Consider the following 22370-nt stretch of genomic DNA (forward strand, 5'->3'; position numbering starts at 1 on the left):
GATCACATTTTTCTTTAATTTACTATCTCAGAGCCGCGCATGTCACATAGATGTAGTGAAGACAGGCGAGGGAATGGAGTGGATGATTTTACAGACACGTTGTTTCACCAACACCTCAGACAAACAAAATCAAGGGAGAATGAGATGTATGTGAGTGTGTCTGTGTGCTCTTGTACTTCTATCATTGCAGGGACCAGCTTTAGTTCTTGATCTAAAGTGCAATAACATTTTAGATAAGTAAGGCTGATTCGAGTATTAAGACTTGATTTTAAAGTTAAGGTTAGGGCTCGGGGAAGCATTAGGTCAATGAGGGTGCTCAGAAGTACAGAGAAGTGTCTCGTATGCGCTGCTTCTTTGTGACTTACTGCCTGACAATTGTGTTTTAGGGATAACATGCTGTAATCAGCTACATGTACAAGATCCTGTTCACAGGAAATTAGAATGGAAGTGGAGCACTGGAAGCAAGTAAAATGATAACGCACAAACACTCCTTCCTTCTTCTCTTTGGACTTTTTTTGGTTAAAATCTTCATCATATACACAGCTCCAGTCATTTATGTCAGAGATGGGGACTCAAGTCTGAGACTCGGACTCGAGTCGCACTTAAGTCGCACAAACAGCTGACTTCAGACTTGACTAGCGACTCGACCCAAAAGACTTCAGACTCGAGCATCGAGACTCGTCAACAACCTGTTTTCATGCAATTATTGCTTTGTCAAATCTAAATGTATTCATGTATTTCTATTTTCTTTTATTGGCGCATATATGTTGGGGAAACGTATGACGAGCTGCATGTCCCCTGCCCTTTGCCATAATGTGCAACGTAACGCATGCGTTATGCCTTAACAAACGCTGTGTCGGGTGGGCAAACTCATGTGATGCGTAAATGATCCCGTGGATGATTTGTAGGCTATCAAGTGAACAAGGTGTACCCGGTCCACCAAACACTGGGCCGTCTTGACTGTCTTAATTCTGCACATATTTCTGTTGCTGTAGTCCTATTTACTATTTCATTATTTCATCCATGCGTGCAGCAGATCATCTGCCGTGGAGACGCTGGCCTCACTAACCTCTCCTCCTCTGAGTCGGGTCTCCCTCGCGCTGGACTCTGTTTCACTGAGCATACTAAGACTTAGAAAATAAATGGCATTACATCAGTGAGTTCATACTGCTTATTGTGCGTAATTTGGGCTGACACTGAGATGCATGATGCGCTGCCACTTTTCTCTTGATTTCCACTTCGACATTAGATTTTTTTGAGTGAAAGAGACGTTACATTTAGCATATATAATCACAGGTAACAAGCTAACCATCGCTAAGTGTTGTGCTAATGCTGGGAACAGGCAGATTGTATCTTTATAGTTGTATCTACATGATGTGACAGCCTTAGGTTAATATTTCACCAGGTCCGAGGTCTAGGATGTGTTAAGTAGACCCCATAAAGTTATCCCACAACTGATTTTAATACTGGACTGTCTGGATGGAGCTACAGGACATGCTTTGAATTCATAAGATTTAACAATACAGTGTTAGGGACAGATCAGATGGCCAGAGACTTGAACTGGAGACTTGAACTTGCCCCTCAAAGACTTGAGACTTGACTTGGACTTCCAAAAAATAACTTGTGAGCATCTCTGATTTATGTAAACATTTATTATGCGATTGAGCATTTTTTTCCCAAAATGTCAAATCATTCCTTTAATGCGAGTGCAGTAAAATTCAATTTATTTACTATGTGTGAATATATAATTGCACCAGCAAGTTTTATGATTATTTAAAAAAAAACTTTTTAAACGACTTTTGCCATTAAATGTCATTACAGATTTACTGGACAACTTGTGCAAAAGAGACTTGGTTTTCCATCTGGCAAAACACACAGTCACCCCAGTTCCCATCCACACATAGTGCACAGTGGAATACAGTGACGTCTTAAGCTAGCAGCCTCATAATAACAGATGCCCTACTTGCATATAAACATAGTTTACCTCCAGTGGCAATTTATTATGTCATTAAACTGTTGGAGCAGCCAACACAGTGAATTTCCTTTCAGGCTTAGTCTGTCAATTCCCCTCATTATTTAAATTCATGTCATCAAATAACAAATCTGGATTAACACATAGCAAACAGTCAACAGCTCACATCAATAAACAATGTGACAACTGAGTTGGCATGCGCTTGAGCAGCCGGAAGGCACAATCGGTCCTGATATAAAATGAGACGTTCCACCATTGTGCACAAATGTGTGTAGATTTACATGTGAGCGAGGTGAACGGAGGTTGAGTGATGCTGGGGGGCTGCGAGGTGGATACATGCAGTATGCTGAGTAGAAGAGAGGTATGATTTTTCATTTTTATTACTAGAGGCAAGTAAAGGGCCCCTGGAATTAATCAGATTCTTCAGATAGAATAAAAAGATGTGCTATCCTGCATAAATACCTCCTGCTGCTGCTGCTCACCAGTGGCAGAAACAGCCGTGAAAGAGCTGAAACACGTGACAATCCATCACACACATAAAGAGACACAGAGTACATTCTTTACATCAGAAATACAAGAAATATATATTCAGCGCCTTATTTGACACCAAAATAATTTATCCCCAGAATTTATTCTGCTACTGTGAATTATCATGAAATTAAACAAAGTTTTCAAATAGAAACACACAAGGCTAAAGAATCCAAAATATTGTCTTCTCATCTCACAAATAACAAAACTGAAACTGTTATCCTCAACCCAAAACAAAGCTAAAATGTTCTGGCTGCAGCACTGGGTTTAATCTCGTTAAACTAGTATTGAAAATGTCCCACTGAGCTTTTTTAGCAAACTGATGAAGATGAGATGGTGCTATTAAATTATTATAGAGTAAAACCAGGAAACAAAATACCATGAAAAATCTGCGATATTCAAGCATGCTGTATTATTGAGTAAAAGGTCCTTTTTGTGAAGTAACAACATCAAAGAAAATAAACGTGTGGCACTCTTCACCGTGAGTGGTTAAAAAGCCTTTATTCTATCGGCTTGTTCAATGTTAAAACATGTGATGCTTCACCGTGTTTTAAACACTTCATGGTAGAAAAGTGCATTCTCTTATGGAACCACTACAATTGAAGTTGAAACCTTTTCCTAAGAAGAGTGCTATGGATTTTGCTTTTCTTTTATTGTGAGCTTGTTTCCTTCCAAGAGTCACATTTGAGAGCTTCTGTATCTGGATTGTAGATAAACTGGAGCTTTTACTTTCCACTGCTGGGACATGAACGTATTATACTCGATAGTGGAAGGGTCTCTGGATGTGGACAAGTCATGCAGCCTGTGCAGTGTGTCTGCATGTCGGTCTGAGACTCTAGGCTCTAACAGCAGTCTGTGTTACAATTCTGATTTCATCATCACTGCAGGCCAGCTCAAGGGGGGTGCGGCAATGTGACAAAGTGATGCTAAATATGTGTGTGTGTGTGTGTGTGTGTGTGTGTGTGTGTGTGTGTGTGTGTGTGTGTGTGTGTGTGTGTGTGTGTGTGTGTGTGTGTGTGTGTGTGTGTGTGTGTGTGTGTGTGTGTGTGTGTGTGTGGATTTGCTAGGGGCAGCTGTGCGGATGTCAGAGGAGTTGATCAACAGAGTGACAGCATCAAACCATCCGGCCAACATCTGCGTTGCCTCCACACCATGTCACACAAACACTGGCTGACACAACGCCAACTGACGCAAACTGAACGTCAGTCTCAGTTCTCATAAGAAACAACACATGCAGATGTTAATGGATTACCCATTAACATCTGTGTTCATGTATCATTTCATCTGCTTCCCACAGTAAGATTTACATTGTTGATATTTTACCAACTGTAAAGCTGGTGTTGAATGCTTGCTCAGATTACAATTCTTTAAGTACTATTCTTTATAATTCAGGTGAATTTTATTTCTATAATTCTAAATCATAAATCACAAATTTGCCTCAAATAGTTTTACAATCTGTCCAGTAGGCCTATACGACACCCCCTTTATATTGGCAAAAAAACCTGTATCTTTATTTTCTTCAATTTTCTTATTTTGCCATTGTTAAACTGCATTTCATTTAGGCAACATTTAACAAGACCTCAGTTTCTAAACTCAGGTATTGTATCGGCCCAGGTGTAGAAAAAAATCAAATGAACTAATGTGTTAGCTGACAGAGCTGTAATCATTCAGTTTAAGAAGTTGAAAAATGTAATATATTCTTACAGTAAATACAGGTTCATAGTATTTGATATTCAGTTGCAAAACCTTTACAAAATGACTAAAGTCTAAAAGACCTAAAGTCACTGGCCCACAGACATCAGCAGACACTTTGCTCTGGCACACCTCTACTACACCCATGTATACCTTAAAGGTGTCCTGCCACACAAAACCGTTTTTCCTTGTATTTTTTTTAAATATGTCAGGTCCATATGTGTTTGTGTGGCTGCCACCTCCTCTGTCAGCTCTAGCCACCGAACAGAAATCAGAGGAGAAATCAGGCCAATTACAAAAGCTGGTCAGTCTGACGTGGTGTTGCCTGTGCTCATTACTATTCATGAGCTCACCCAGTTGCGCTGGGTAACGGATGCTGATAGCCAGGCTCTCATTGGCTAGCTGTTAGCCAATCAGAGTCAAACAGCTTAGCTCATTGAATATTAATGAGAACTGGCACAAATCGAGCTGAGTCTTCCCGCAGGCTTTCTATACCACGCTAGAATGGCTTGAAACAAGGTAACCAAGGCATATTTTCCCCAAAAAATGTTACAGAGTCCATGGTAGAACTTCAGACATTACCAAAAAGTAATGAAGTATGTGTGGCAGGGCACCTTTAAGCATTGGCTTTATGTTCAGCATCATTGTTGTGCTGCATTCTCTACAAATTGTATCAAAAGTGCTTCTAGTCTTTTATTGTCGACCCAGTATGATTATGAACATCCTTAAACACCCTCAAGGATAAAAGTAAGCTCTTAAACCCTAAGGTCATTGTTTTCTTTCAATTCTAATCCGTTGAAATAAAGAATAAAAAAGCAGAAAATGTCAAATACTTTTGGATGCACCTTTAACAGCTTAGACATAAACTGACACTGGCAAAGTACATTAAAGTGTCTTGAAAAAACTGACATAAAGGAGCATCAGAATATAGCCAATTCTAAAGGATGGAGGATGAGCCACTTGAGATGTCTTCATCTTGTTTCCCAGAGGCTACTGACAAAATATTGCATTTACAAAATAATTAGAGACAGTATACGGCCGGGCTATTCAATTGGCGGCCCCAGGGCCGGGTCTGGCCCCTGAGGGATTTTGTACCGGCCCTTGGAGTGAAGTGTAGTTATTACATATGGGTAGTCTCATACAGCGCATGACTATGGTTAATTGTACATTCTTTCGTTTAGTAGGAGGCGGTATGCAACCCTTTCAGCCATGGTGGCAAAACAGGTAGAATATCTACCTGTTTTGGCCAGACATATATTTTGGGGGACCACACATGACCACTCAAAGTCGCCCATTCACGCTCTAGTACTGCGCTCTGACTTTCTTTCAAGTCACGCACGAAGTTTGGCTAACAAGAAAAAATGTCTCTCTCTACCTTAAAAAAAAGAAAAGTTGACTCAGAAAACAGGCAGTTCAACAATGAATGGACAGAGACATATGCGTTTATTGCCGTTAATGCGAATCCTGTGTGCTTAATCTGCAACGAGTGCCTCGCCATGTGCAAAGAGTATCATTTGAGAAGGCATTTCAAGACAACGCATGCTAACTTTGATGCTACTTTGCGAGTGGCATGGATATTGGGAAAAAAGAAAAAGCCGTTTACAGACTCAGAGACAGTCAAGGAGTGTATGCTGGCATCCATTGAAGAGGTTGTAACAGATGAGAAAACCCGAAAAAACATTATCGATTCGATCAAGCAAATTCCAATTTCTGACACGTCAAATATGAGGAGAGTCGAGGGTCTTGCATCGGACGTTTTCAAGGCAGTTTTGGACAAGCTGAGGAAGGCCGAGATGACGTCTTTGGCCGTGGATGAGTCGACTGATAATAGTGATGTTGCACAGCTGTGCCTCTATGTGCGATTTTTTTGATGGGGAATGTTTTCGTGAGGATCTGCTTGGACTAATTCCCATGTAGGGGCACACTACCGGTGAGATTCTATTCACCAAAATTGCTTCATTCTTTGAGGAGAACAACTTGGATTTGGCACGCGCCAACATTTTGGTGACGGATGGTGCGCCCTCGATGGCGGGCAGGGATCAGGGGCTCGCTGGGAGGATGGCAGCTGCGGCTCCGCAGGTGAGATCTCTGCATTGCCTCATCCACAAAAGCCTCCTGTGTGCCAAGCTCAGTGGTGAGTTAAAAGAGACCATGGACTCTGTTATGGCAATTATAAACTTCATCCGTTGTACCTCCAGTTTACAGCACTGCCTTTTCCACAAGCTGTTGACTGACATGTCTGCTGAATATAAAGATTTGCTCATTCACAATGACATTAGATGGCTTAACAAAGGAAACCCTTTGAAACGTTTTTGTGAACTAAGAGAGGAGATTCTGGTGTTTCTCCGGTCTTCCAAATTGAAAAAAGCTGGCAAGTTTCTGTCCCTGATGGAAAATGATGAGTTTAATGCCGCTGTTTGCTTTTGGAGTGACATTTTCCATCATTTGAACCAACTCAACATGGAGTTGCAGAGCAGAGATAAAACAGTCGCAGAACTTGTGGAGAGACTTCATGCTTTTCAAAGAAAGCTCTTACTCTTCTCTGCTGATCTTTGTCCTGGCAAGATGCTCCACTTCCCCACATTGAGGAAATCTGGCCGGCAAATTACCGAGGTGATGTCAGGGTTTATTCACTCATTGAAAAACAACTTTGCCACTAGGTTTGAGGATTTCAGCATCTCCAGTGAAGTGATGCGATTTGTGAAGGACCCTTTCTGTGTGAATGTTGAGGCTTAAGTTGAGACTTTGCATTGAAAGGGAAGGAGCTGGTATCGTCATTGGATGAGGGGTCTTTACAACTGGAACTCATTGACATTCAGTCGTCAGATGACTTGCGACAGTCATTGCAGCAGGCAGGTTTTGAAAAATTCTGGATCCATGAAGTTAGCCGAGAGAAATTTCCACATTCAAGGGGTCTTGCACTTTTTCTTCTGACAATGTTTGGCTCAATATACACTTGTGAGTCGTCATTCTCACACATGAATGCCATTAAAACTCACAATCACATATCCCTCACTGACCAGCATCTGCAACACTGCTTGTGCATTGCCCTGACAACATATACACCTAACTTCACTGCTCTGCACTGCAAGTCAAAAAAATGCCATTTCTCTCATTAGATGGCAAATGTTGGCAAACTACATGCAAGGTAACAGGCATAACTAGTCAAGCAAGGAATGAGGATTGAGTTTTGAACAGTATGATGCAATTAACATGTTATTCACCCCATATTATGCACTTAATGTTTTTCTTGATGTGGTATTATTGTTGAATGCAGTTTGAAATGTTTTGCCTTGATAAAGTGCCATGCACTGTTATGTTGTTTTAATTCTATTCTGTACCACACTATGCACACTGGTTTTATTTTTGTTGGTGGAGATACATTGACGTTGCCTATCTGTGATATGGCTGACCTAGACTGATTGTTAAGGTGTCTGATTTATGCTCAAACTGGACAAAAGTGAGTACAGTAGTAGTACATGTGAGGATTTATGGGGTAGTCTATTTTAATTTTTCAGAAGGAAAAAAGTGTGAGTTGTATTCAGTTACCATTTAGCTGCATTTCTGTTTTTAGCCAGTGGAGAAGGGGGACAGTTTGATGTTTCTGAGAATTATTTCCCTCTTGTAATGGAAAAATTACATAGACCATGATTTTCTTAACAATGATTGTTGAAATCCAAACGAAAAGGAAGCAATTTCAAACAGCGGGGGTAAGTTGAAGTTTCAACTATTAACAATTTGAATTGGATATTGAGACAGTTTGTGAGACAGATATATTGACCGTGGTTTCACTGAGGGTATTCGGTGAAAGTCTATCTTTGCTTTGGGAAAATTTTGGGTTGTGTACAAAACAGGAAAAGAGAGTTTTCTTTGGCACCCAGGTTGTTTAGTATAACAGATAAGAGCGCCAATTGTCATCATTTCATCCAATCCGGACTAGAACTAGACTAGATTTTAAAATCATACGGATAAACAGTCATCGTAGCTGTTCGTCAGGATTTAAGCGTTTTATAAATCTATCACAGATAAACAGTCATCGTAGCTGTTCGTCAGGATTTTTAGCGTTTAGGAAATCTATCACAGATAAGCAGTCATTGTAGCTTAAATTAAGTTGCAGCTGTTTACAGGTTTTTCCGCAAAGTTTACCGTGAACTAAACTGGGCCGTATAGTGACGATTATACGTAAAGAAGTACTTCGACTGGTTGTTATCTATTTTTGGAAAAATGGGTAACAGGAGCACAGCGTCACAGGTTCCTTCAGGGCCAGTGGTGGATGAGATGATGAAAAAATTTGGGCCGAAATCTTTAGAATGTCTGAATTATTGGACAACAAAACACGGGTTTCCTGAAAATGGTTCTTTAAGCACAGGTAAACTCAGAATGCTAAAACAGGATTTAGAAGAAGAAGAAAAAATATTGAAAGGGGGAAAAATGATTAACAACCAAGATCTGATTCAAATAGACAAAAACAAAGAATGTTTTAATCAGTGGATGAAGGAAGCCACAGGCAGGGAAAGAAAGCAGATGAAAAAACTGGTATCTAAGGGAGAAACTGGTAATTTTGTTGAAACACAGAAACTAGAAAAACCAGAGATTGCCACTGACACGTTTGCATTTTCTCTGTATCCGAGCATGAAACAGGTGGATCCGCTGCTCGACCTCCCGCCCTACCCTCCTCCACACGTCGCTGCTCCTCATCACGTCGCTACGCTGAAGGAAGACGACACGCCTTCCACCATCACATCCCGCCCTTCTCCCACAGTGCCATCGGCACCCCCACGTTCACGTTCACCTACACCTCCACACCATGGGGTTATGGGAATCCCATCTAAAGAACGCTTTCCTGAATGGGCTGCTGCCAGAGATCCGAGCTGGAGTACTGAAATCGTGTATTGGCTGGGACGAAGCCAGACTGACAGAAATCGTCAGACACGCAAAACATATGGAGCAACTGGAGCAAGAGACAACTCGTCAGGCTGAAAAGAAAACAAAGAAGAAGGCCGAAGATGCCCAGCTGACACTGTTTCATACAGTAAATCAACTCGCTGGGAAAGAAGGAAAGAAAAAGGGCGGACAGCAGGCGCCTGATTCAGTATGTTTTAACTGTGGCGGCAAGGGACACTGGGCCAACAAATGTCCCTCTCCAAGACAACAAAAGGGGGAACCAGTTGGGGACCGCGGCTACAGCCAGGAGCAGGCAGATTGACAGGTGGTGGAAGGGGACGGTGATGGAGAGTCTGAGCCAGCGAGATCTGCCCAGCCAAGGGAAAGTAAAAATGCAAACTCACAAACACAAATTTCTGCACCCATTACAGACCATAAACATCACACTGTTTCCCCACTTGATGAGGAAAACATTCTAGACGCAATTTCTTACCTAGAGCAAAAGCAACACATAGAAAGTATTCCTACTTATGCAATGTTGTCATCTGAGGTTTATAAGAAATTACCAACAACTATATTGAATGTACAGGGGAAAGATGTGGAGGTTTTGGTGGATTCGGGTGCAACTAATTCTGTACTTCAGAAGTCCTTGTTCCCGAATCAAAAGCTTTCTGGTAGAATTGTTCTGTGCAGAAGTGCAAGTGGAGCAATTGTCCCTGAAAGATTTTCATATCCTATGATGTGTGTACACAGTGACCTAAGTGATTCAGAGCCAGAGAGGAGGGCAAAATGTTCATTTCTGCTCTCTCCTCTGTGTCCGGTGAATTTGTTAGGGAGAGATCTCATGTTACGTTTTGGTGTAGGAGTAATCCCAACGGCAACAGGCCTGAAAGTTGTGAGATTAGACGTCACTACCCAGAATGACTCGTTCTTTTCACAGAGCACACACGGGTCCCAGCTCACATTTCAGTGGGCCATTCTCCAGGTCATGCTGCAGGCTTGCTGCATGAGGCCAGAAAATTGGTCTCCCTTCTCTGAGTTTAGGGAAGAACATAACTTACATTGCACTTGTTTTGTCTCTTCAGAACGTGATGACATGTTTGTTGAAGAATTTTTTAAAGAAGAAACAGATGAGCTTGAGTGTACTTACATATACTGGCATGAAAACAAATGTACAGCAGCATTAGCCTTGACTGATAAACAGAGAATGTTTTTCAGAATTCTACACTCCCATGCTCATATCTCCTTATCCAAATCTTCCACAGATCAGTGGAGAAACTTGGGACAATTTGTCCTGGACTGTGACCGACTGACTGACTGGACTGAAACCGTGGACGGGAACGTGCACACCTCCCCCTCCACGGGAGTTTATCGGAAACTCCTGTCACACCGTGTGACCGCCGCGCGCAGTGTGTTCCAGCGGAAAGAAGCTGAAACACACACATTTCTGAATAATGCTGTGAATGTCTCTCCCACAGAAATCTCACCGTTGCTGTCCCAAGTGCCAACTCACCTGTGGGCAGCGCATAAATATGACGTGGGTCTCATCAAAAATTGTCAGCCTGTTGTCATCACACCACGCTCAGACTTCAGGCCCAAAAAGCATCAGTACCCACTGAAACGGGAAGCGATCAATGGGATCCGACCGGTCTTTAACTCTCTATTGAAAGCAGGAGTTATTGTTCCATGTCCTGATTCACCTGTTCGCACGCCTATTTTCCCTGTCAAGAAAATTCGTGATAAGGGAAAACCGGTCGAATGGCGTTTTGTTCAGGACCTCAAAGCAGTAAATGCAGCGGTTCACGCACGTGCACCCAACGTACCAAACCCGTACACTATTCTTCAGGGAATTCCTGGGGGGGCACAGTATTTCTCTGTTGTTGATTTGTCTAACGCTTTTTTCAGTGTTCCAGTGGACAAAAACAGCCAGTTCTGGTTTGCGTTCCTGTTTGACGGTAAGGCCTACACTTTCACACGCTTAGGACAAGGGTTTGTCGAGAGCCCAACCATCTACAACGAGGCTCTGAGAGAAAGCCTGGAAAGCTTAACCCTTTCCCCAGGCTCTGCTCTCCTTCAATATGTTGATGACTGCCTGATTGCAAGTCCAACAAAAGCACAGTGTGAACAGGACACTATTGCATTATTGTGTCACCTGGCAGCAGAGGGGCACAAAGCTAATTTAGCTAAATTGCAATTTGTGAAAAAGGAAGTGCATTTTTTGGGTCCTGACATTTCAGCGTCAGGGAAAACATTGTCTCCATCTCGGATTGAGGCAATAGTTTCCCTCCCAAAACCTGCAACAAAAAAACAAATGATGTCATTTCTAGGAATGTGTTCCTATTGTCGAGTTTTCATCCCAAATTATGCTCAGTTAGTTCAACCTTTAGCTGACATAATACATGGTAACAACTTGTCTGCACACGATCGCGTCACGTGGACGACCGAGGCGGGTCAGGCGTTTTGTAAATCTTAAAAAAAGCTTTTCAAAACCCTCCCACTTTAGGTCTGCCAAACCCTAAACTTCCATTCACTCAAACAGTGGATGAACGTTTGGGCTGTATGACGTCTGTTCTCTTGCAGCCACACGGTGACAGGCTCCGGCCTGTGGCCTATTTCTCTGCAAAACTTGATCCTGTGGCAGCAGGTTTGCCCATATGTCTCCGAGCCGTTGCTGCGGCTGAAAAAGCTCTGTCAGCATCAAGAGACATAGTGGGCTATGCTCCATTAACATTGCTAGTACTGATCCTATTGGAGCAAAAATCTTCTCATTTGTCTGCAGCGCGGTATTTGAGGTATCACACATGTCTGCTTGATATGCCTAATGTCACTGTTAAACGATGTACAGTACTTAACCCTGCTTCTCTTATGCCTACGCCAGGTGAGGGTGAGCCAACGACTGTTTGGCTGAGTTGCAACACACCTGTGCTCCGCGCCCAGATTTGACTGACACACCGGTGCCAAATTCAGATCTGGTTTTGTATGTGGATGGGTCAGCCTCACGCTGCCCTGACACTGGCCAGGGACAGGTAGGGTTTGCTGTAGTATCAGATGCAGTAACCTTAATTGCTAAATCTCTTCCCAAACACTTCTCTGCGCAGGCTGCTGAACTCATTGCTCTCACTGAAGCATGCAAACTGGCTGAAGGGTCGTCTGTTACGATCTATACGGACTCCAGGTACGCCTTTGGGGTTGTACATGATTTTGGGGCATTGTGGAAACACCAGAACTTCCTCAAATCCGATGGTAAGCCTATCTTGCATCACCAACTGATAAATGACCTTCTGACGGCCATCTTGCTCCCATCACAGATAGGCATATGCAAATGTTCCGCACACACTGGGGCGACTGACGAGGTCTCCAGGGGAAATGCTCGTGCTGACATGGCTGCAAAAGCTGCTGCACGCCTTCCCGTGCCACTGGATGACGCGTTAGCTTGCTCCACCACAGATTTTTCACTTCCAGATTCAGTGGCAGCTATGCAGACACATGCTACATCACAAGAAAAAACACAGTGGAAAAGTGCGGGGTGCACCTTTAAAGAAGGTGTCTGGCTGGGGCCAGATTCAAAACACTGCCTTCCACGCCATTTCTTTACACATTTTGCAAAGTTGACACATGGAAGGGATCATGTGTCAAAGGGTGGGATGCTGTCTAACACAGACATGGTTCACAAAGGGCTTCACAACATTTGCAGAAAAATTAGACCAGAAAAATTTTGTAAAGCTTATATGACATGTGCACAACACAATGTAGGCAGACCAGTGACTGTAACACAGCAGGCAGGACATCCACCACCGACACAAGCATTTGAACATGTGATGATGGATTTTGTTGAGCTCACACCGTCGGAGGGGAAAAAGTGTTGTTTGGTGATGGTTGATATGTTTTCAAAATGGGTGGAGGTGTTTCCCGCTTCAAAACAAACTGCTTCAGTGGTAGCAAAGGCTCTAATGGCAGAAATTATTCCCAGATGGGGAATACCAAGTCGATTGTCAAGTGATAACGGCACACATTTTGTCAATGAAGCAATAACCCAGTTAAGTCTGTACATCGGCATAGACCTCAGAAGGCATTGCAGTTACCATCCCCAGAGCACCGGGTCCGTCGAAAGAGAAAACGGCACTCTGAAAACCAAACTGGCTAAATGCTGCGAGGACACGGGTCTTCCTTGGACAAAGGCGTTACCAATAGTACTAATGTACATGCGAATGAGGGTAAGAACGCACAGTAACCTCAGTCCTTTTGAGATTCTTTTTCGGCAGACCACCCAGTGTGGGGGTAGAGGCTCCTAAAGCACCCCTTCCCTCCACAGCTCTGTGTGAGCATGATATGTTGCAATATTGTGTACAACTGTCTTCTTCTCTCTCTGTCATAAGAATCCAGGTTTCTGCTGCCCTGCCCCACCCAGACCGCTCCACACTCTGCAGCCAGGAGATTTTGTGGTCGTAAGAAACTTCAGCAATCCCAACGCTGGCAAGGTCCTTTCCAGGTTCTTCTGGTCACCCACACAGCAGTGAAGGTTGCTGAGCGGGCTCCGTGGATCCACGCATCACACTGCAAAAGGGTCCCAGCGCCAGAAGACGAGGCAGTCCCGCCAGACGCCCGGAAATCCGTGACCTGACAGACGGCGTTCTGTGTCACCAACGGTGCAACACACACACACCAGAAACGAGGCAGTGGTAAAGACTGACTCCGACGGTGTGTTACGTGCTAGGGGACGAACCTCTGACACCAGAAGAAATCAACGGCGCCAGAAGCAAGACAGTCCTGATCTACAGCCCGGTACTGCATCGCTCAGCCAGCCACCCACACACACCACATCCCTGAAGGGCATCAATCACGATAATGCAACCTTTTGAGCCCGTTTCGCATCGTTATTCTCGTCCTACAGCTCCTTCTGATAGCACCATCAGAGCTAAGCGCAAAATGACCGGTTCCAAAATTCTCTCCGGTTTCCTTCTGTGGTGGGGTGTAGTAAATAACGCACATAATATTGATAGCATACATGAAAGTTTGGAAAATCTGACCGCCGTCATGGTTGTGGGGTTCAGCGACCTCCCTCCCGCCATGCGAGCTATGCGTAACACGATACTTCAACACCAGATGGGTTTAGATTTACTGTTAGCAGCTCAGGGGGGGCCTCTGTCATGTTTTAGGTGATCAATGCTGCACATTCATCCCAGACATTGAAGGTAACCTCACAGACACAGATTCTGGGTGGGACTGGGGAGCCTGGTTGCTTGGGGAGGGTTGGAAAGCCTGGATGGGGAAAATTGTGATCCCAGTGATGTCTGTAATGATTTTCTGTCTGATTGCTATTTGCTGCATTATTCCTTTAACTAAGAAAATGATTTCATCTCTGTTTGCTCTTGAAAGGGTCCAATACCAGGCATTGCAAGTAAATGATGATAATTCTGATCTGTTTAATTTGTCTTCCTACAAAGAGGACGAATTCGATTCAGACTCTGCCTCCGAAATCCCGTAGGATTAAGACAGCTAAAATCCATTTGAATTGTCATGTTTTCTTTGAAGGTTTGTAGGGGTAGCTTGAACCCAGAGGGTTTTAGATCCCTCACAGAAATGTTTTTTCCTGCATGTCTCCTTTAGTAATTTTTTATATGTAATGATTAAGGTTGTAATCAAAAGTAGGGAATGTAATGGAAAAATTACATAGACCATGATTTTCTTAACAATGATTGTTCATCTATTGAGTAATTTTTAATTATAAGTAGATCCTTAAAATATGCCTCTGAAACATGTGTCTCCTAAAGATATTTCCTGAAAGTAAGTCCTCCAGTGTTGAAGATAGCTGAAAATGTTATGACCCTGTAATTCTCCACTGTAAGCAAATGGTAACAAAACACAGGCGCCTCCAGAGATATGCAAAGGTCAGTTTGCCCGAACTTAAGGTTGGAGCCTGAACCAATCTGTAGACGAGATAGATTCCTGACTTCTAAGATTGAAGGACTTTTTACGCACTAGACAGATGTACAGGAACAGCTTTAGACAGCAGTGTTCAAGATTAGAATGTTTTCCAAACATGGTCGTGTTTCTGCTGGGAAAATGGTTCATAAGGAGATGGCATATGTTACGCGAGGCACAGAACTGTTGTCACTTTGTAACTCTGTTCATTGTAAATTGCTGTTCTTGTCATTTTTGATTGTTCTCTCGAGAAAATAATTAAACCCTTCCACCGGATACCTAAACTTTTAATCCAGTTTGCAGCCTGTCTTTATTTTGTTACAACAAGGTCTCTTCTTCACCCAAATTCCTCCCTCGCTGAACAGAAACTTCCACCACACTCTTTACACTGAAATGTATCTCCTCATTGTCAATTGAGTATAACGAGCTGTAAAGTTGGTAGTAGAGGTGTTGAAATTAATCAAATAATCGATGCATCAGGATGCGGACATGGACGATGCTGCATCGATGCAGCGGCCCACCATAATCGATTATAACGCAATGACGTCGCTCGTTAATTTTCCGGCCGCGGCATAAATATTCAAATGAAAAATAACATTCTCAGTAGCCTAACCCGTTTCACACACACACACACACACACACACACACACACACACACAAACGGAGACAGGCAGACACACAAACAAACAAACACAGACACACACCATGGATGCATTAAGAGAACTGGATCCAGTGTTCGGCGGGAAGACCCATACGTTCCAATGAGAGTGCTCAAAAACATGTGCACTAGTAACAATTTGTTTGTGTTGTCTTAGCAACCGGTAGCAACATGCTCGTTCATGATCTTATCTCTCGTGTCTCTTACAAGTGGCGAACTCATGAACTCACTGTTTTCATTGTCTAAAATGTTCACTAACGTTAAACACTGTGTTTTCATTGTTCCCGATCGTTTACATGCTTAGCTAAATAAACGATAGATGTATTTAGCTAGACAACCAAGGAGATTTAATCATTATGTCGTGCTACTAGCTAGCTAGCTAGCTACTAACTAGGGCTAGCAGTTAGCCTGCAGTTTCCTGAACAGAGCTCATCCATGGCTTCATCTCTCATCCACGTTACAAGCTTTACAGCATACAGCCCTCGGATGTATCATAAAAGAGAACCAAGGCCATGTAATCACTATGTCTGTAGTTACGTTATGTAGGCATATAGCTAGCTATGTAGGTATAGATCTTAATACAGCCATGCTAGCTACCCCTGATGTTAGCAACTATCTAGCTAACCAATAGCCCGCCAGTTTGGGAAATGCTAATGACGTTACATCCACGTACCTAACAGGCTTTACAGCATACATACATACCTCGGATGTATCCTAACTTCATAAGATAATACCATGGACGTATTAATAGAACACATGGTGAATTACAACCATTAGCTATATCCATTATTACAGCTACATGACCTCGGGAGAACAGTCATGTGAGCGGGCGGGCGCAGTCCCGCGGCTCTGCTCGCGTCCATTATGCGCATTCATCATGCCTAATTTAATAATTCTGGATTCGCTACTAGTGAATGTTAAAAATGTTAAAAATGTGACGTTTTAAATAAGGACCCTTTAATTGTTCGGGCTGGTAAGTTGATGTACCCCGAAACAAATGATCCGCTGAAAGATAGACGTTTCTTTTGCCATGCAAAGTCTATGTGAAAAGTCTTTCTGGGCCATGGGGTGCAGTACCACCCCTATCCGCTAAGCCCATGGTGGCTTTTAGACATGGCTCTTCCTGGGGGCTTGACACACACACGAAAAACGGCTGAGCGGAGACACGGGAGAGTGGAGAGAATCACAAATCGAGAAGAGGAAAGATCCTGATTTTGGACCGGAGAGGACGACAGTGTGTTTCCCTGCTGAAGAGGAATTTGCCGTAGCTGGTGACTGGTTTTCGTGTTTGAGTTGTGTTTCTTGGACTAACAGCTAACTGTAAGTTGGATTTCTGTGTGTTTGCTTCACTGAAGATAACGTCCTGCACGTGGGTGTGTGTGGGTGTGGGTGGGTGTGTGTGGGTGTGGGTGGGTGTGTGTGGGTGGGTAGGTGTGTGGTAACACAGTGGTTTAATAGGGTTTGAGTAAGTTTTACATTGAAACTGCTGTAAGGAGGAATCATTTTGTGTTGCTGGAGTGTTATAAGTGGAAACTGATAGACAAACTGGTAAAGGGGTAGTTGTGTGTAATATCATTTGATGAAATATTGCAGTTATCATATTTGAAGGGTGTGATTTGTGTTATGTTTTTTTTTGTTATTCAAACTAACGGCTAAATATTATTTGTACATTTAAGTTATTGTTCAGTAAACAATACCTTTTTTGTTACAGAGTTGTCTGGGGTCAGTTATTCCAATACGGCACAATAGATTTGCTGGTTAAAAGTAGGGTGGTATATGACTAATCCAGCATAGGTAAACCTTCGTGGTAGCTACCTTAAAGAAATTAACCCAAACACTTCATCATTCCAGTCTGAAGTTACGTATTGCAGCTTGGGCATTGCACTTGACAATGCAAGTTTGTCAAGTCAAATATCGTATATGGCTTTAATAGAAAAATGTATTTTGAAGCATCGTGATGCATCGAGATATCGAATCGAAGACCTGATACTCGTAATCGAATCGAATCGGGAGATCAGTGAAGATTCACACCTCTAGTTGGTAGTTATGTGCAATTAAGTGGATGTTTTCTGTGAATTGTCTGTGTCTCTGATTTTTCAACACTGTATAGCCATTTGAATGTAACAATGCCTTGGGCCTATGTGTCTTAGTGCATCACAATGTGCATATGTTGTTCTGCATTTACAAGATAGAATATATTGACTCCTTCAGTATGTTGTTGTAATTTCTTTATTTGTTACTATAATTACTCATATTCTCCGGCCCCTTATTTTGCCTCAGTTTCATGAACTGGCCCCAATTCCAAATGAATGGAATAGCCCTGGTATACGCTATATAAAGAATGCAAACACAATAACAGTCAGGGTTCATCTTTTTAGCAGAAAGCTGAGCAAATCCTTGACGGTCTTCATACATTTTCATGCTGTTTCTGGGTCCACTGGGTTACACAGATGATGAAAGATGAAAGCATTCATCAAAGCCACGTAAATAAAAAAAACTCCCCCAAGCTTATTGTGCTGGTTTGAGTAGTAGGCCTGTAATATGACAAACATCCCCTCAGTCACTCTTCAATGTAATTCTATCAGTTTCTCTCTCTGCTTTTCTATTAAAGGCTGAAATTGCTTCTGGCTAAAGAAAATATATATCCAGTTTGCCTGGTAGAAATAAAAAGCTATACCAGAGCAGCTATATGCAGCTAAGATTGAGCAGTTAGCAAGTGACTGTGGTGGGCCATAATTTAAACAGCCTTTTATAACCTTGTACTGGCTTCCCTTTTAAGGGAGGCACCCTTCATACTGAGCGTATGTTTATGTTTGGAATAACTTGCTCTGTTGCCGTTTCGCCACTTTCTCCCTGAGCTCAGACAATAAACTCACACAGCAACTGCAAGGAGAAAAACACCCTTCAAACACCTCCTCCTATCTTTTCTTGGGTTTTTCTTTTTAGCTTTCACGTTTGTACATGTCGCTCCTTCTACAGTATAATGGAGCATCTTTGTTGATTTGGGACAACCTAAAACCAGAAAAACACTGTCCTGCCACAGAGTCCAGTGCATCAGTGAGTGAAGGCAAAATGAGAGGTGATATGTTTGGTCTCCAAATAATAAGCCAATTAGAGATGAAAAATGAAAGATGGGGGGACAAACGCTGAGTGGTGCCTTCACCACGAGCATATGGACTTTAACTTTATGACAGATGGATGTGGAAAGTTCAATTACTGATTTCTACACAAAACTGTGCACAACTGAAATACAACATCACTGATTGTGTCTGCAGTAAACCAAAAGAAGTGCAATAGATATTTGGTTAGTTCATACACTGTTTAATTGGGGGCTTTGTTCCCAAACTTTTTATATTGCATGTGCCATTTTTGCAATGGCAGTCACGTTGCTTTTGAGAACAAAAATACATAACCCCTAACTAGATCTGTTTGTGGGGGTTTATGTCCGTTTGTTAAATATGAAGCTACTTCCAGCAGTCGCTTAGGTTAGCTTAGCATAAAGACTGAAAAGAGAGGGAAACAGCTAGCCTGGCTCTGTCCAAAAGTAACAATATCTGCCTTGCAGCACCTCTAAAGCTTGTGAACACGGTACACCTTGTTTGTTTAATGCATACGCGTGACAGCTTATACAAAATGTTGTTATGAAAGGTTATTAGAATTATTACTAAACTTGCTGGTAGAATTATACTGTATACTCACACAATTACACAGGAAATAAAAAATTACCACACCTGCCTTTAAGAAATAGTTCAACATTTTGATAAATACGCTTATTCTTGCTGAGAGTTAGATGTGAAGAACGACGCCACTCTCGTGGCTGTCCATTCAATATAAAGCTTCAGCCAGCAGCCAGTTAGTTTAGCTTAGCATAAAGACTGGAAACACGGAGACACAGCAAGCCTTACTCCACCCAAAGGTAACTAAATCTGCCTACCAGCACCTTTAAGCGTGAATTATACTAGACGCATCCAAGGTGGCAACAAAGCGGAAACAGGAGGCCTGAACGAGGTTGCCGACAACGTGATGCCAGGACTCTCAGAGTGACTGCAGGTCTCTCTGGTAAACTTACTGGGTTAAGATGAGTTCTTTGATGGTGAATGACCATGGCTTGATCCACCAAGTAGCTCATCCAATCAAATCCAAGCATCGACGTCAATGCTGCTGCCAGTTCTGCCGTTGTTTACTTTTTTCTTCTTCTTCTAGTCCGTAGAAAGAGCAACGTCGGTAGCCTTTCCTCATTAGCGCCCCCTCTGTTCAGGAGAAGACTGCAACTAGTGTCGCGAGCACCAGTGCAGGTATAAATATTTTTATATATATCACATTTGTACGCGCCAGCTGGGCTGCGTCTAGTGTATAAGAGCCTTTAATGCTCGCTACTTAACACATCATACAAAAATCAGTGTCAAATCAACAATTCTTGGTTTTATGGTGATTATGTCCTGAATATTTTATAGCCTGGTGCAGTGACATCCTGGAGTCTGGTTGCTCTGCATGACTCCACAATATGTCGTTTTTACACTTCAATTTTGTATTGTAAACAATGAAATATAACATGTCATTTTTTTATATTTATATGTGCTGGTAGGTGGATTTGTTTCCCTCTGCTTTCAGCCTTTTGCTAAGCTAAGCTAACCGGCTGTTGACTGTAGCTTTATATTCACTGTACAAACAGAAGGGGTATGTATTGTCTCATCTAACTCTCTGCAAGAAAATGAATGTGTGTTTCTAGTGTGTATTTTTTGAACTTCATATGATGAAAAACCACTATACAACAAACTTCTGATTATTTCTTTCTGCTTTTGTTTGACACAAAATGCAAGAGTGTGCAGCCTCTCCCCTGTAATTAAACGAGAAAAAGGACGTCTTCTTATATCTTACCCAGTAGAGATATTTTACGGCTGAGTGTAGAATCTCGTGCTGCAGATGTGTGTGTGAGGATGACGGGGTCCTTGTGCACTCATACAGTACAACGCATGCACATGTTATCTTAATCCCTGGTGATTCCTCCATGCTGATAGGCGCCTTAACACCGGTCTCACAAAATGAATTTTGAGCAATGCCCAGCTCTGCTCCTTGACAAATGTGATAAGGATTAATATTCCATGTTTTCTAGGAGTCTGCAGTGAATGTGCGTTTTTTTGGCAAACAGAATATGCAAGAGAAAGGGAGTGGAGGGAAATTAAAAGTAAGGGAGAGAAGCAAATAAAAAAAAGTGAGATAAACAAAATGTGAATGACAAATGTATTAAACATAATTCCATAAACAAAAAATGTGTGACTTCATCCACAGCATAAATTTCCTCCACGGACAAAAGTGGAAATGGTGCAGAGCACATTCCAGCACTAATCTGTTCCACACTGAGCCTCATTTTCAGCATGTTGTTATATGAGATCAAGGAATGTTGAACACCAGAAACTCTCAACACCCCCTGGCTATTGACTGACTTTTATATATATATAGATACATAATAATAACAACAACAACAAGACATAATTGATTCTGTACCATCCGTGTCTGGGGAGATACGCACTTGTAGTGGATAATTGGTGATTAATGGCTGATTAAGTCCCTCTGGGACTGTGAAAAGGCTAGTAGTTGACTACCTTTTAAAGTGGGTCTATTTCTGGTCAGTGTGACATCTTGAATACATTTACAAGAATCTTTAGCAGCAAAGTGGACAGTGAAATTGGTTAAAATAATTAGGAATGACAAAAGTTAGTACACAACCCATTATCTATCAGGTTTGTTCTGAAGTCAGATTTCACTCTGTTCAGTCATAACAACAGCAATCACAGATGAAAATGAAATAATCCTAGCCAGAACACGCAGTAATTGCCAGACAATTCTGCTTGTGATTTGGTCATCACAGCTGTACTGTCCCCAGCTCTAAAGAACCAAAGACTGTCAGCCCTTTTTCACCACAGACACGTTCACCCGTAACTTTGGGCTTCCCATAATGTGAACTATAATGAGGCTTTGGTACGAGGACCTTTCACTTTTACCAGAGCTCAGACAATGATTTGATTCATCTATTAGTCAATTGGCAGAAAAATAGTCTGCAACTCTTTTGATGATCAATAATTATAATTTCAATTGTTGCTCGGGCAAAACAAGACATTTAAAGATTCTTTAAAAAACTGTAAAAGGCATTTTTCACAGTTTTTGTTCAATTTTACAGAACAAATAATTAATGAAGACAATAAATGAATAGTGAAAAAAGAGCTATGAGAGTCACAAGTATGCACACTTGATGAAATAGGGTCTATTTAAAATGCTTATACAGAAGTCCAGATCATTTATTTGACTATTACTGTTGGAGAGACAAAAAAAACGACGAGGTGACGACAGGAAAATATGGGAAGATAAAATGTAATACTAACCTCTGGCATCAAAGAACTCGTCATCGGAGCTGTCAACTGATTCTTGTGCAATATTCTGCAGACACCAATGAGAGGCGCTGTGCTTACGTGATGATCCTGTGGGTCAGAGCAAGAAAGAAAAGACAGAAAGTCTGCTTTTAGACTGGAAGGATGACAGGCAGGGCCGTGCCAGTAATCACAGAACTCGAGGACAAACAAGTGCATTTATACCATTTTCCTTACTTGTTACCTTTCATTTGATAGCTCTAACAATTCAGAGTTAAAAGCAAAGCGTGAATGCACCAGGTGGGGACAGATGGCCTTTCGAGTGCCACAGCACGCAAAAAGACCCAAA

The 22370-nt window shown here is 42.2% G+C and overlaps 1 protein-coding gene across 1 annotated transcript in view; it reads right to left on the reverse strand.

Moving 5' to 3' along the window:
* The window catches only part of LOC144514117 (membrane-associated phosphatidylinositol transfer protein 3-like), a 106161-nt gene that overhangs the window by 67268 nt on the left and 16523 nt on the right, over positions 1 to 22370 (reverse strand). Inside the window, exon 2 of the mRNA XM_078245313.1 lies at positions 22037 to 22132. Coding sequence (XP_078101439.1) covers positions 22037 to 22132 — 96 coding nt within the window. The remainder of the gene's footprint in view (positions 1 to 22036; positions 22133 to 22370) is intronic.

Source organism: Sander vitreus, chromosome 3 (genome assembly GCF_031162955.1).
Source record: "Sander vitreus isolate 19-12246 chromosome 3, sanVit1, whole genome shotgun sequence".
NCBI classification, from domain to species: Eukaryota; Metazoa; Chordata; class Actinopteri; order Perciformes; family Percidae; genus Sander; species Sander vitreus.